The 16,743-nt window shown below is 39.5% G+C and overlaps 1 protein-coding gene across 1 annotated transcript in view; it reads left to right on the top strand.

Annotated features, from left to right (window-relative positions):
• The first annotated feature begins 2,199 nt into the window (after window positions 1–2,199).
• LOC134457827 (adhesion G protein-coupled receptor E1-like) overlaps window positions 2,200–16,743 on the top strand; it is a 38,060-nt gene continuing 23,516 nt past the window's right edge. Inside the window, exons 1-5 of the mRNA XM_063209799.1 lie at window positions 2,200–2,301; window positions 2,550–2,634; window positions 3,485–3,622; window positions 4,151–4,279; window positions 7,938–8,066. Of these exons, the coding sequence (XP_063065869.1) occupies window positions 2,200–2,301; window positions 2,550–2,634; window positions 3,485–3,622; window positions 4,151–4,279; window positions 7,938–8,066 (583 nt within the window). The remainder of the gene's footprint in view (window positions 2,302–2,549; window positions 2,635–3,484; window positions 3,623–4,150; window positions 4,280–7,937; window positions 8,067–16,743) is intronic.

Genomic DNA, 16,743 nt, shown 5'->3' with positions numbered 1-16,743 from the left:
ACTTAGCCTACTGGTGCATGGTGCGACGAAGTGTTTTTGGTTTTGGTTACCGTCCGTGGAGACAACATGATGATCCTCATACTGATTAATTAATTACCTGCTTTTGTTTGTAAGTTCACCGATATGAGAACATGCTCTGGGCAGCTGGTCATATTTTGTCACAATTAATGTAGAATGTTTATGTGGAACTGTGAATGAATTTCGATTTGGACTCACGCTGACGGTAAGGAACATCAACAAAGCATACCGTGTAACATGTTCAAAATGAGAGCCAAGCGAGCATCAAATGCAATATTACATTTTACCTCATAGTGGCGCTTGACCTTACTACAGCCCTTTGATGCGCGTAAAGGAAAACGCACGTAAGTGCATGGGAGATTACTCTTAGGATTCATTTACATGCGAAACTCCCTGATTTTGGTCTGACCCCACCCAAAGTGCGCAACTGGTAAAATCACGCGTAAAAATCATGCGTGCTTTTTTTGACTTAAGTGGGTGGGAGAATTCCGCCCTTAGTGACAAAAACATCATATGGTGTGACATGAAGATTGTGTATTAAATTAAGAGAGGACATCTTGTGATAATGTAAGCTAATTCATCCTGATTCTTTATTATTACTTTATATATGTGTAGCATTGTAATGTGCAAATATGTTACATGTTATATTATTTTGCTGTTTTTGTCAACACAAGCTGACACACATTTTCTCAAAATATTTCAATATACTTCAAATTAAAAGACTTCAGGAAATAGACAGAGACTGTGACACTGAGGAAGGCTCTTGCAGCTGAAACGTCTGTCATATCAGTCCCTGCAAAGTTTAAAGAAAAGAACAAGAAGGAAGAAAAAACTGAGCGTAATCCATTTCTACTTGATTACTACAGAGACGCACCAACAAGACGGAAGAGCGCGGTGTTATTGCGGTGATGTTTTGCGCCAACATACCCTTTTGAATTATGACCAAAAAGTTCAATCTTGGTCAGATAAATTTTGCAAAAAAATACTTCTGTTATCTCCCAAATTCATGTGGGAAGATGGTCAGGCGAAACCGAGGTTGAACATTTTGGACATAATTCCAAAAGGTATTTTTGGCACAAAACTTCACCGCAATAACACCATAACTACAGTAACGTGAAGTATGGTGGTGGCAGCATTGTTCTTTTTGTGCTGTTTTTCTTCAGCTGTAACTGGGGCCTTCATTAGGGAGGAGGGAATTATGAACACAGGGGCTGTGGTAGTGGCACAAAATCTTCGGCCCCCTGGTAGAAAGGTGAAGATGCAGAGGAACTAATCTTTCCGCACGACAATTTCTCTAAGCACACGCCTGAATCTACAAAAGAATGGCTTCACCATAATAATATTGAGGTTTTGGAATGGCCCAGAGAAGCCAAAGGTACTGCAACTAAGTATTAATTTAAGGGTGTGTATATGTATGCAACCATGTTAATTGATTTTTAAAAAATTTCTATTGTTTCCATTTAAAGCTTTATGTGTGTTTCTCAATTGCATTGTACAGGTTATTAGTTTATATTGAAGGTGGAAAAAGTTGTGAATTTATTTGTCTTTCTGTGATTTTTTTTACATCACAAAAACCTGACATTTGAGGAGGGGTGCGTTTTTGAAGGCACTGTATACAGCTGCACTTTCTGAACAACATACGTTTTGGCACATTTTTATAAAAATAATACTTAACTTAAACATAGGGGACCAAAAAAAGGCCACGTCATGGTAACCACCCATTCACAAGGAGATAAGATTGTCAGTTGCGATTCTATGGTACAACCCGACATCAAAATCGGATATGATTTTAAAGTTGTGTAGCTTGAGCCCAGCTCACACACCTTCACAAACGTTAACACTTGAGTCAAAGGTCAGTGTAACATTCTGCAGGTGGCCAGTGTAATTTCAACTGTATTATATATATATATATATATATATATATAACAGTATTGAGTAAAATTAAATCTGCAAATGTTACACTGGCCAAAGAGTAAAATTAACACCATTTTTGATGATCTGAAATGGAGTTCATATTGGTCAATCAACATTGGTATTTTAGGTGTATTTGTATTCTTTTTTTTAATCAATTCATTATTTATTATTTACTATAAAAAACCTCATTCTGAATTGATGATACATTGATACATTTTTTTTTAGATAAAAATGAATGTGATTCCGAGCCTAATATTTGTGGAGAACATGGCTTTTGCCACAACACACATGGAAGTTACTTTTGCTCCTGTCTGGAAGGATTCTACTCTTCCAAGGAGAATTTTACAGCAGAGGACTCTGGATGCAAAGGTGATTCTCAAGCTATGACATTTATCTCTTATCTGTGATTTAACTCTTATCCATGATATTTATCTTGTACTTCTCTCACACATGGACAAAAACATATAATCTCTCTCTCTCTCTCTCTCTCTCTCTCTCTCTCTCTCTCTCTCTCTCTCTCTCTCTCTCTCTCTCTCTCTCTCTCTCTCTCTCTCTCTCTCACCTCTGCAGATATTAATGAGTGTCTATTGAAGGGAACTCTTTGTGGTCCTGACAAGAAGTGCAAGAACACAGTAGGATCCTTCAAGTGTGTCTGCCGTGATGGATATCGGAAAGAAGATCAAAGAGATGAGGACTGCAATGGTAAAATGACATTCGCGAAGCTAGGCCTATGCTGTTGCCCTTGACTGGCATAATGATTTCCTCGCAACCCTGAAACATTAATCAGTTCATTCACAGGAGTGTTATTAGTGTAATGGATGAGTAGAGTTTGGTGGCAGAACGCCAAAAATCTCCCAAAGTCTCGTGTCTCAATAGCCTGGTGAACCAGCGCCACCCGCTGGACGATATTTAGTCTGGTTTATCAGGGTAGTGTCTCAAGCCTCCTTGATGCTAATAGTTAGAAGCTCATGAGTTGAGTGTCGCAGCGCAGGAAGACCTTGGTTACATTAGAATGGAGGATCTGGTGCAAATCTGTCCACAGAAGTCCCTTCAAGCAGACGGGGTTGCTGTCAATCCTATTCACTATTTGCTGCAAAATACATAACAACATTGCTGAGGGTCTGAAAGTAACAGATTTAGACATACCCATTACCATGTTTGTGACAATACGCTTAGGATTGTACAGGTAGCTGTTAATACCTGCTGGGCATTGCTGCCTGTCGCACCTCCTAAAAATTTAAAAAAAAAAAAGGAAAATAAGGCAGCTGTGCTCGGGTGCGTTGGTTGAAGGTGCCGAATGCGCTGAATGCTTACTGACGAGTTGTTTGTGAGGCAGTTGAGCTGTTTGGTGTTCGTTGGCTGCTGGCTTTAACCCCCTTCCAATGCAGCTGTGCTCGGGTGGGTGCGTTGGTTGCTGGGGTGGCAACAGTGTTTAGTGAAGTGCCGAATGAGACAATAAGCTTACATTTTGGGCATGCATGTCAAGGGTTTTCCTTATGTCCTTTTAAATAGCCATTACATATGTATGTGTGTTTGTGTGTGTTAATTACAGATGTGGATGAGTGTGTGGAGAGTCCTCTTGTGTGTGGTCCAAATGGCACCTGCACAAACAAACCTGGTAGCTATACCTGTACCTGTCCAACCGGCTTCCGTAACCATGACATCAGCAACACAGCAACACCTTGTGAAGGTGAGAATGTGGTTCACGTACACCATTACCTGGTTTGTTGGTATTTAGTATCCTGATGCTAATCATGACAATTCTAGAATTTAATTTCTGACTATTTCCGACTATTTCACTTTGTTTGAAATGTATGAGGTGTATGAAACACTGTAACAGACTTTTAATACTGAAGATTCATTCAGTAGTTTTTCAACATGGAATATGGTGGTTTTTTTTGTCAATTACTGCACTTGTGTCAGCGCACCATGGCACCACAATTCATGAGGTAGTTTTCAATGCACTGATAATGAAACCTATTCAGTTTCCCCATAAACTATGTTTTTTGCTTTTGCTTTAAAATGACAAAAAACTAAAAAAAAATTCACACTGCCAAAAATGGCATCACACTTTGCTTTGCAGCATCACGTTTTTCTATATTTAACCATTCCTTCCATTGCCTTCCAATGCTAATACATAATGCTCAATGCTTATACTCCTCCTGTGTGTGATCGCCTTGTTGTGCTCTTGTGTGCAACTGTGTGTATTCTACTGCAGACGTGGATGAGTGTAAGGAGAAGGCCGCTATTTGTGGTCCAAACAGCACCTGCACAAACCTTAACGGCAGCTACACCTGCAGCTGTGTAGAAGGGTTCAAGATGAGCACCGTCACGGGCTACTGTGAAGGTGAGGGGCTGGTTCATTACACTTAGATGCCGCTTTTATCCAAAGCAAGTTACAGTGTTGTTTACAGGGTATTGGTTGCAGTCCCTGGAGCAATGTGGTGTTCGGACACCCTGCTCAAAGGCTCCTATAGACTGAGGTGTAGGGAGAGGTAGGGGTGGAATTTGAACCTGCAACACTCTCATCTTGAGACCACCTCCCTTAACATTAGGCCATGGCTGCCCTGGTTCCAGATCAAGATTTCATATAAGACCATTAAAGCAATAGGCTACGAGAGGCCATGGGTTGTGCTCGATTTGCAGCGGGCAAGGGGTGTGGGTCTCGACGCGAAGAAGCTGTTAACGTCCTCTTACCCGTTGTAAATAGAGCACAACCCACGGGCTCAAGTGGCTTATTGCCTATCTAACACTGCACTCGATCGCTAACAAAATATATTTAAAAACGCTTTAATAACAATTAATTTTCCCCGAGTCGTTCAGTTCACAAGTTGAGGAAGTGATTGGTTACCCCGGCAACCACTACTGGGCGTGTATGCATTCGTTGCGCTGCCAGACACACACTTCTTTGCAAAGATGTTTCATTCCTGTTGTGTTTATCGCCCCTTGCTGAGTTTTTGTAATCACACTGATACCCCAACCACAGATGGAGCAAAAATGTGCTCTTCTTGCAGACTCCCCATCCCAACTGCAACATATTCTCATTATCAACGTAGATGCGGCGGGTCTAACTTAGACGCGCATAGAATCTTCAGTTGGTCGGTGTGGGTTTACGCCCAATTTATATCGAGAACAAGACCGCACAGTGTTAGAATGTATTAAGAAGGGCTGTTTTTTGTTTGCCCATGCCTGGAACTATTGCGCCGGGTCTAACTTTGACGAGCATAGAATCTTCAGTTGGAAGGTGTGGGCTTACGCTCAATTTGCATCGAGAACAAGACCGCACAGTGTTAGATTTTATTAAGAGGGGGTGTTTTTTGTTTGTCTATGCCTGGAACTAGTGTTTAGCTGTCATTTTGACAAGGATTTCCTGGCAGAACAGGTGCTCAGACTCAAGGACAATCATGGCAAAAATTAAGGGTAAAAGAGTAGGGCTGCTGAATTCAAGATCTCCCATAAAATCTTTAATTAATATATTGTATATTAATTAATGAAACTCTTCCGGCAATAAATGCACTGTAAAAGATTTCAGACTGAAATTTACAGCTAATTGATGGGGAAAAATTGCCAGCAAATTGTTGTAAATTTACAACAAATTGAAGACAAAAACAGTTGCCAGTCAGTCGTTTAAAATTACAACACTGTTCCGTTTTCAAAACTACTCTGACCATGGCACATGTCCTGCCCCCTCATCCGCCCGCCTCCTCCCGCCTCCACCCCCACTGCCCGCCTCCATGTCTGAGATGCCTTCAACATGGTATCGTCCCACCTCCCCATCCTCCACCATGACTGAGATAGCATGGTACCATAATGCCACTCTGCTCTAAGCATATACTTCTACAGGCTCAGCCTTGCATAAGTATGGCACAAATTTTAAAAAAAATCACTCAGCATAGTGTTGTCACAGTGACAGTGACAGTTTCCTCAAGAGGACTTTCATTTATCAAGTCATCTCAAAGGGGAATTCAAAAGCAGTCACAATAAGGACTGTATGGAAATGCATTGGTCAAACCAATGAAGTGGTCTAAATTTGATATTATGCAAAAAAACACCATAAAACATGCTATGCCACAAAATGGCTCTGAAAAGATGAAACAACCCAACCAGTTAACCTGTCAGGCTGCCAACCTGTTAACCGGCTAGGTAGTCAACTGGCCTTGACAGCCTGGCTGGTTGACTGGCTAGCTACCTGTCCGATTTACTGGCTGGTTGACTGGCTGCCTGGCCAAACCAACCAGGCAGCCAGTCAACCGGACAGGCAGGTGGCCAGTCAACCAGCCAGTCAACAAGCAAGGGAGCAAGCCAGTCAACTGACCAGGCGGACAGGCTGCCAGTCAACCTGCCAGGCAGCTAGCTGGTCAACCGGCACTATGCTGTCAGCCACCTTGTCAACAAACCAACCACTCAGCTAGTCGGCTAATCAATTGATTGCCAGTACCAGTGAGCGCCAGTGAGTCAGGCGCTATGTTGTGCCATTCAGACAAGCAACCAAAGCAGTGTGGCAGTCCAGGTTTATATAGTGGGGAAAGTGAACCATGTGACCAGAGTAATCAGGCATTGGGCAGGTGCTGGCAATCATTGAATCACGGCATGAAAGTGATTAGTAATAAAGTGAGGCAAGGCACTAATTGACAGATTGGTTAGGTATAGAGTGTGACAACAGAGTAACAAGAGAGATCTGTATCAAAAAGGTAACAAGTTCCTAGAATGTTCCAATCATTGATGCTCCTGCTCTAGAACTAGGCCTATAGTTTAAAAACAGACTGGGCTCCTTCTAAGATAGTGTTTAAAAAAGTATAAGGATATTCTTAAATTGATTGGTTTTGGCCATTGTTTAATGCACATATCAAAACTTCAGTTCCAAAAAGTTTTCATTCTGATCCATGTTTATAGGTAAACATTCCATATATATGTGGAATTGTCTACACAGTGGTTGGACAAAATAACTGAAACACCTGTCCTTTTAATGTGTGGGAAGTTTCATGGCTCAAGTGGGCCAGCCTGTTGGCCAATCTTCATTAATTGCACATTGCACCAGTAAGGTGAAGTTGTGTTGAATTGCTGGTGAAAAGTTACCAGCTAATTGTTGTAAAATTACAACAAATTGCTGGCAAAAAAGATGCCAGCTCATTGTTGTGAATTTAAAACAAATTGCTGGTGAAAAGTTGCCAGCAGAGAGAAGCCCGTTTTGAATTGCACTGAGCTGAAATTAGCGCACTTGGACGTCATTTACAATCAGCTGGCTCATGACCAAAGAAGGTAGATTGGATAAGCAATATCACTCAATGGAAAATGCATTGGCCAAAGTGTAGTATGAGGGTGTTGCTTTAATGCCATAGAACTAATACATTTATGCTTAATGACATGGTGCACATGGTCAGTGTGTGCGATGCCATGATGGACAAAATTTGTACTCCACAAATTTGGTCAAAAGAGGATATCCGGCTGTCAGTGCTCCGTTTGTGGCCAAATTTAATGCAGCTGTCGGTCAGCATTAATTGCTGGGGATAATTAAGGATACCTGACAAACATTCACTATTGTATCCTATGACCTGTTCCACACTTTACCATGCTTCCAATTTGACCATGGAAGAAGAAAATTGGACTCCCCTTGCTATCATGCATTGCACATTACAACAGTGAATAGTAAACTGGTATATACAACTTCTTGTTTTAGAATTCTAATGTGAAATTACAACAATTTTTTACAGTGTGGTATCGCGTTTTTGATTCATTTCATTCAACTGACACTCTCACTCTCACTGTAATAACTGTCAATAACATATTTTTGTAATGTAAGAAATCTGATCAATTTGTAATCAATTAATGAATTAATATTCAAATTACAGGTATTACATTATTGGGTTTCTATTACTATATGGACCACAAACTTAAAATGCTTAAGAAATTTAATTCCAGTTGTCTATGATTAGCTAACATGAATCTCTAGGCAAGATTATATCGCTGTCTTAGATGACGATGAATGTGACACCGTGCCTGCGTAGGCTATCCCTCCATCTTTGGAGAACACGCCCGGTGCATCAACACAAAAGGCAGCTACTACTGCGAGTGTGAGGAGGGATACCAGTCCCCTAAAGGACCGAAATTTACCGCAGATGACCCAAAATGCCAAGGTTAGTGTCCGACTGTATTAGTAGGCCAGTGCTGCCTACATAGCATTTTGTCAACTGAAAAGAAATTGGTCTACTCTCCAGAGACAAAAAAATACATTACATTACATCAGCATTTAGCAGACGCCTTTGTTCAAATTGACTTGCTAGGATCAATTTAAACAAGAACAGGGTAAGGCACAGTGTACAGTTGCAACACTGATAACATTGTCCTACACAGAGTAAAGAAGAGGACGATGCATTAAAAAGTAGCAGAAAGTAAACAAAGACATCAAGGTGCAGTGTACAGTTGCAACACTGACAACATTGTCCAACACAAGGTAACAGAAGCAACATTAAATCATAAGAAGGTAACAAGGCATATTGGATAATAAGCAAGACATCTAGGCGCAGTGTACAGTTGCAACACTGGCAACAATGTCCAACACAAGGATAAAGTAAAAACATGGCCGTAGCCAGGAGTTTAAAATAAGGGAGGTCCACGGTACGCGCACAGAATTTTTTAAAAAGGTACACTGTGTAGGATGGTGCCCAGAGTATCTATTGCAACTACTATGCTGCTCATTGAAACTGTGCTGTCTTCTTTTCATGAATATTTGCTAAATAATAAACTAATATTTGCTATTATGACCAAGTATGACCATAATGATGAATGCTTAGAATTTGATAGTGGTGGTAAGTATTCGTGAATTCGTCAATTCTGGAAATAAACTATTAAAGACATGCAAAAATATGTATGCAAAAACTGAGATACATAAAAAATACATTTTCTCTAAAAATTAGGGAGGTCCGGACCTCCCTTACCTCATATGTGGCTATGGCCATGAGCAAAAATAAGTGAAGGATTTAAAAGGATGTACATAATGTTAGGTCCATAAGAGATGTTAAAAGCAGTGGCTTAAGGAAAGACATGTTTGGGAGCTCTAACTACACTCTTTTGATCAACAATATATATTTTCTCTCTCTCTCTCTCTCTCTCTCTCTCTCTCTCTCTCTCTCTCTCTCTCTCTCTCTCTCTCTCTCTCTCTCTCTCTCTCAGACATATAGCTGGGTCTCTTAGCGTCCAAAAAGGGCCTAATCGTTACACGCTGGATAGAAGCACCAAAATCGGTGTAGACCTTCCTTAGGGTGTTCTCCATCATTTCAGAAGGGGTGCCCCAAATTTCAATGTCATTAAGGTCATTTTTATAGGGTAAATCCAAGATGGCTGCCCAAAACCAGCCAATAGTAAAATGCTGTACTGCCTGGACATAATGGTGTTATGGGCCAATCCACCTATTTGTGTGTGATGTATACAAACTGAACTTTGAAAATATGTGCAAAACTTACCATAAAAACAATGTTATATATGTCTTATTTACATTCAAAAACAGGAAAATCATAAAAACCATGGTCAGAATGAGATCACTCTACAATTGAGAGCTAATTTCTGGGCATTTAGCTATTGAACCAACATTCATTAAGAGTTTTAAAAATTTGCAGTGGGTCATATCTATAACATCCAAAAAGAAAATTGTGGTTAGAAAATTTAGGGGAGAAGAGATAAACCCTTGAACTGGGCCACACATAACTGTCCCAATGTTAGCATGCTAGCATTAGCAGGTTCAGACACTCAGTCTGCTCTTCAGATAAAGATGGCAAACAATAATTTTTATCCCACTTACACATGCGCGCACACACACAAACTACTACTACTTCCTTAGGACCCCCTCAATGATTTAACCCTAGGAGTCCAACTGAAATATATTCATATCAATCAAGTCAATAATACATGTATATCAAGTGTCAGTGACAGCTGTCAAATGACAAATGTATGCTGATTAATGTTCAGATATGTATATCGCAGTCCTAAGTGTACAATGGAGTGATAAGGGCATTTATGCTTAGGAAATTATGAATAATCAATATGCAATACACCATACATACAGTATATTGACAGATACTTGTTTTAAAAGAGCAAAATGGTAACATATCTGTTTTTCCATCTACTTTTGGCTTTAATCTAGATGACATGTTGGCTACCTAACCACTTAATTTATTGCTTGCTCGTTATTTTTTATTTGTGGGTGTGGTCCTTTGTTTAAAACATGTCTGCCTGCCTTCCCTCTCTCACATAGGCTACTAAAATAGTCTTTCAAAAACTTAAAACAACAGCATGTGGAAATCCTATTGGCTTTGGAGGGCTAACATCTATAAGACTATACTGTACTCTACTGTATTGCACTGTACTGTACTCTACTATACTGTACTGTACTGTACTGTAATGTGATATACCGTACTGTACTCTACTGCACCGTGCAGTATGCTACTGTACTGTACTGTACTGTACTGTACTGTACTAGCCTAGACTAGACTGCACCGTACTGTATGCTACTGTACTGTACTTAACTAGACTCCACTTTATGCTACTGTACTGTACTGTACTTTACTGTACTGCACCGTACTGTATGCTACTGTACTGTACTGCACCGTACTGTATGCTACTGTACTGTACTATACTCTACTGTACTTTATTATACTGCACCATTCTGTATGCTACTGTACTGTACTGCACTCCACTGCACTGCACTGTACTGTACAGTACAACTATAGAACTGAAACATGTAGAGCGGTGGTGCTCAAACTGTGGTACGCGTACCACTGGTGGTACTTGAGACATCTCTGGTGGTACTTGGAATGCCATTATGAACCTCTCCTGTACTGACTGGCAAAAGTGAATATGGAAGGCCTTTACTGCAATATTCTAATGTTGGTTGTCAAGGTGGTACTCAGAGAGCTCAATATTTTCTCAGGGGGTACTTCACACAAAAGGTTTGAGAACCACTGATGTAAAGCATTCTGAGGACATGTACAATATTATGCAAAAAGGTGTAGTGGGAATGAGTTATGTTACTGTTACCACTCAAAATCTTGAAGGTTAAAAAAAGTCTTGTGGCATTTTGTTTGGGGGGGCGGGGTATGATCGACTATTCTTCCGCCCAGACTATTTATGTGCCTTGCATATCAAGAAAATGAGTCCAGGAGGTAATGATTTACTTTCATAGTATATACCATATGAGAATTGTTGTTCTATATAGATATTTCTCCTATGGGTAAGGGTGGCAAAAGACCTACAGTACATGTTGTCCATCAGCTGTCAGTTTTGATAGCAGTTTAAGTACTCAATGATTACTGAGCTAACTAATACAACTTTTGACACAAGTACTAGGTGAGGACTTGTCTGCAAATAAAGATTTTTTTATCTCTGTCTTCTTACTCAACATACACTAAGAAATCATTCCCATTTAACACTAGAACTACCAGGATTTTTCTGCCTACCTAGAAGTACCAGAGAGGGGTCATTTGACCCGGTGGCTTTTACCTAATACACTAATCACTCATTTTGTTATGGTAATGAGGCTGTTAGGGGCCGTGTGTGGGGTGAGGGGTGAGGGGGTCACACCTTACAGTGCTAACAGCCAAGACAGAGGGACAGACAGCTTCTTCCCAAGGGCTGTCAGCCTCCAAAATCAGTCACCACAGGTAAATAGCAACTTGCATGAAGATATCAGCAATAAAGACAGATAGCACAGTTTGGCGGACAGTTTGTTACCGTTTTTCTCCATTGGTTTGGCTCATTTCTTGAAACTGAGATGTCATTCTCAAAACATGGACAAATCCCAAAACTAATTTGCAGTTCCTCACAACAGAATGGCATTTATCATTGCTTTCATCAAATTTCAAATGCCTTTGTACATGTCTCAATCATTTAGTACATCCTTGCAAATGGTTATGTACAAGTATCCTACATTTAATGCAATCAGCTTACATTTAGTAGAATTTTCAACTGAATGTACCTTGCTGATCTATCCCAATTGGTTGATTTTCAGTGTAATAGTTGTCCTGAAAACATGTCAGCACATTTTCTTCATATAAGTCATCAATGAACGAACGTGTGAATGTCCCATGTGATCATGACGAATCATATGACTGCAACCAGATAATGGTTGAATTACAGTTTTTCTCGATTGTTTTGGCTCATTTTTTGAAACTGAGATGACATTCCTATAACCATTGGGTCATTTGGACAAACATTCTTACACTTCTGCACAACAGTTCAGATAACTAGCAAAATGTCATATACCTCCCAAAACACCTCATTCTTGCATCAGCACTAAACCGTCTGACATATAAATAGTCAGTACCATCAAAATGGCATAGATCCTTCTCAATTGCTTTGGCTCATTTGCATTAATTTAGTCCTTCTGTCAAAATAAACTGGATGGTTCAGCATAACTACATGGATCCTCATCACTCGCTCATATCACCACAAAAACAGTTTACCCATGTGTCAAAACTAAATTTCTTCCCCACATATATCATCAGTACCCTCAAAATACATTGTCCCTTTGCCATTGTGTAAGCACTGCCAGTCAAAATGGTTAGGTGTTTTATCTACGTTCAGCTAACAGATTTCGACTATGTATAAAAATGAAAAGTGAGTGAAACTATTGAAGTTTGACAACACAGATAATTTACCAAGGACATTTATCAGTAACTTTCTTTACTGTAAATTCATATACAGAAAGTAATGCCCATATATCACAGGTTTCTCATGGGTTTGGCTCATTTCTCAAAACAGAGATAACATGGACAAATGCCAAAGCAACTAGCAATTGTTCAAAACAGAATGTCGTTTGAAAAAATGTCATGAAATTAGCCAAATAACATGGAAACTGTAGTATACACGGTTGTAAAATTATTTTCTACTAACTAGTAAAGTTACAATACCATCTGACCTGTTGAACACTGTCATGAATTTACTATGTAATGAAATTCTTAAAATATGATGTCCTTGACAGTTTTGGGAACTACGTAGACCACTTTGCATATGATGACTTACACAATGAAATAATGCTGACGTGTTTTGGAGAGGGCAACCATTAGACTGAGAATTGTCTAATTCGTTTAGATAAGCAAGGTGAATTTATTTGGAAAATGTGCTGAATGTATGCTGAATGTGTCAACTGAAGGGTATTTGTACATATCCATCTGCAGAGATGTACTAAACATTTGAGACATGTACAAAGCATTTGATATCTGATGAAAGCAATGAAAAATGCCATTCTGTTTTGGGAAATTGCAAGTTGGTTTGGGGATTTGTCCGTGTTGTTTTGAGAATGTCATCTCAGTTTCGAGAAATTAGCCAAACCAATCGAAAAACTGTAACGTGTGAATCTCCCATGCCATGTGACCATAACGACTCATGTGAATGCAACCTGGCAATTGTTAGATGGATAAATACCAGTGCATGTGGACTACTGCTTAATTTCCCTCAAAAATGTTGTGGTGAAAGAAGCTCCTCTCCAAGGAACGAAGATGCAGAGATACAGCACTCAACAGGCATTGGAAATGATCCACACACACACACACTCTGTGTCTCAAGTGACAGCTGTGAGCTGCTAACAGCCACATTTCCACAACAAAAGGAGTGTCCGCAGGGGGTCCAAAGGGTCAAATGACCCCCTTGTGGGGCTTTTAGGTAAAAAGGTCAATTGACCCCTCCGTGGTAGTTCTAGTGTTAATTTGAACTGAAGCCATACTGTGGCCTACATGTAGGCCTATATTGAGTAATCTGTAATGTCATTCTAAAGATGACTGAAATGCTCTCACAATATGCACTTGTAAAAATATAGAAATAGGTGATCTTATGGGGTTCTTCATACATATGGAAAGGTCCTGTCCTTTACCCTCTCTCATACAAATAAAATACGTATATCTGTTATGGAAATTAGAGGATGGAGAACCTGCTACCTAGGGCATCTTGCACTGACACTATCCCATTCAAATCGAGCATTAGCAGCAGTCTATTCTCACCATAGTTTTAGTGTTGGCAATGCTCATTTTAATTCAGACCAAGAATCTTCTCAAATCGTTCACAATGTTACATGCTGTCAAGCACGTAAGCACAGACTCACCCATACTTTCACACTATGTACATTTTGTAGTTTTATCAATCTGGTCTAGCAGGCTACCCTTGCTTCATCTCTTCTGAGGACTATATTAACATTGTCAGCTAAGTATAATGTCATGTAATAACAATGTAATGCGTTACCAACATGACATATTGTATATGACATGGTAGACATTTTTTTTTCAAGGGGCACCCCTTCTAGGATGTCTTCAAATCAGTCAAGGAACACGTGTACCAAATTATATGCTTCTATCCAGCGCGTAACGATTTCTCGGCTTAGAGCCCCTACTAATAGACGAGTGTAAAACAGTGAATATTTGTGGTGTTAGATTTTGGACATTTCCAAAATTCTCTTCTCCAATAAAAGTTGAAGGCTGAATGCTCTGCGTTGTGTTTTAGTTGACTCACTTGCAAAAATAAAATAAGTCTTGACTTCGTAATTAAAAGGATCGATCAGGATACAATTTATTATAGAAAAAGTGAGATTACTACAAAAATAATAAGAAGAAAATAAAAGAGGTAAAAGTGGAAGAAAAATAAAGGTTAAAAATAAACGAGTCTCACAGCGTCTCACTAACTAGGCAGCATCCTATCTCTGGCGAATGACAGGCAAAATCGACAATTGACAAAATGGTGGCAACGGTTTTTATACCGTCTTCCTCATGTCAGCAGGTTACACGTATGCAAGTATGATAGTTAAGGAAGATGTCGTCTCCATGTCTCCAGGGGTGACGAATCATAAAAACTCATATCGCTAAGCACTGATTCTTGAGAAAGTGGCTAAAACAGGTTGTAATGTTGACAGAAAAAAACAAAGTGAATTACAAAATTATATGGTATATCCTTGTTGACTAAGGTCTTGGCTTTTCAGAAATGCACAAGGCCAATCTCCCCATTTTCTATTTTTTTCAGAAATCAGGCTTTTCTCTGATCACACCTTGTTTTTTGTCAACACCGTCAGACACAATTAAAAGCAATTAAAATGGTATTGATTTGGTTGCATATGTACCTGGAGTTTTCAAGTGATTATGTATATTTTTTGGTTCACACATATGCCTTTGAATGTTGAAAATTAACTTTTGTTCTATTTTAATACTGTTCCATGTGGTCTATTTTTGAAATTTGTACCGTCATGCAATGCTTACTTAACACCTAAATGGAAAAAAACATTTTCTTGTTATTTCACAAATATTCGTGTAGGCTTAAATTTGCTATTACTTTAATAATTCAACAACTCCTGAGGAAAATGTTGTAAGCACATTCATTTAAAATGTCCAAAACTCCTTCTTACGGTGGTGACTTGAGAACTGACGGTGGTGACAGTAATCTGAGAGTGGTGAAAGTGCCCTAATTTGTACCTGCATTTAGCAAAATAAATATTTATGAAAGCAGGGAGACTTTTCTAGTAACAACACCTGACTGACTTTGATAGAAGTGCCCAAGGCAAGCTATAATGGAAATCAGTAGTCCTTATCTTCCTCTGTCCATTTATTATCCCCCAAGTGTTGTTGCTGTTTAGTAGTAGTAGGGTAGGCGGCCTACCATGTATTTTGACATCTGGTTAGCTTAACTATTTCCTAGGCTTTAATACTCTGTTAATCAAAATGCTATTTATTCCCCTGTGTCTACATTAGGCTATGTAAGCCTGCTGTTCATATTATAGTGTTGAACTTTCCTTCTGTGTACATTCCTATATGCAATAATGATATAAGTTATCTTAATAATACTTAAGTTTATTGTTGATTATTTCTTTGCAAGCTTTCTTGATTATTTGCATTCCACTGTAATTACAATGGCATTGATATCATAAGGCCTGGCCTACTAATATACAGGCCTACCAATATACAATTACTACTTTGTAGTATAACAAGCATTGTAGCTGTTGTTAATATGCAGGACAATAGTATAATATATATTTTTTGTCATTTCATGTTCTTTTTGTGTTATCCTTTTATTTGTTGTTTCACATAATTTGTTTGAATAGTGTTTACTTCTCTTCTTTTCAGATGCTATGCTTAGATTCCTCCATCCAACCCTTGACAATCCTCCTGTTGCATCCACCTCTTCTACCAGCACCAGTGATGCAGCAGCATCAAGCTCACCAGCTACCTCCACCCCTGCAACCCAGCCTAGTGATACAGCAGCATCAAGTGGGCCTCCAGCTACCTCCACCCTTGCAACCCAGCCTATTGACACAGCAGCATCAAGTGGGCCTCCAGCTACCTCCACCTTTGCAACCCAGCCTGGTGACACAGCAGCATCAAGTGGGCCTCCAGCTACCTCCACACTTGCAACCCAGCCTGGTGACACAGCAGCATCAAGTGGGCCTCCACTTACAGGTACCTCCACTCCTGCAACACAGCCTAGTGACACAGCAGCATCAAGTGGGCCTATTGCTATTCCACATTTTCCACAAATTCATAAATAAAACAATTGCAAAAGAAAGCTATTTGACTTCTTGAGTATATGTACTCTAGCAGTGTATTTTTTTCACATGCAAGGGGCTCCATCTAAATTCTTGCCTAGGGCGCCAAATTGGATGACAATTATTACTAACATGCCTAGTAATGTTTCATTAACCAGCACAATTTAGTAAAATATGGAACAAGATGATGAGCGGAACAAAATCTGACGGTGGTGACATCTGACGGTGTGAGACAAAAAAACACTCTTTTACATATTATGCATTGTTTGTTCACATTAGCCATTTCATTTTCGCTCTGTTTC

The sequence above is a fragment of the Engraulis encrasicolus genome, chromosome 1 (assembly GCF_034702125.1).
Source record: "Engraulis encrasicolus isolate BLACKSEA-1 chromosome 1, IST_EnEncr_1.0, whole genome shotgun sequence".
NCBI classification, from domain to species: Eukaryota; Metazoa; Chordata; class Actinopteri; order Clupeiformes; family Engraulidae; genus Engraulis; species Engraulis encrasicolus.
The sequence above is the reverse complement of the archived record's forward strand: the minus strand, read 5'-3'. Positions and strand labels throughout refer to the sequence as shown.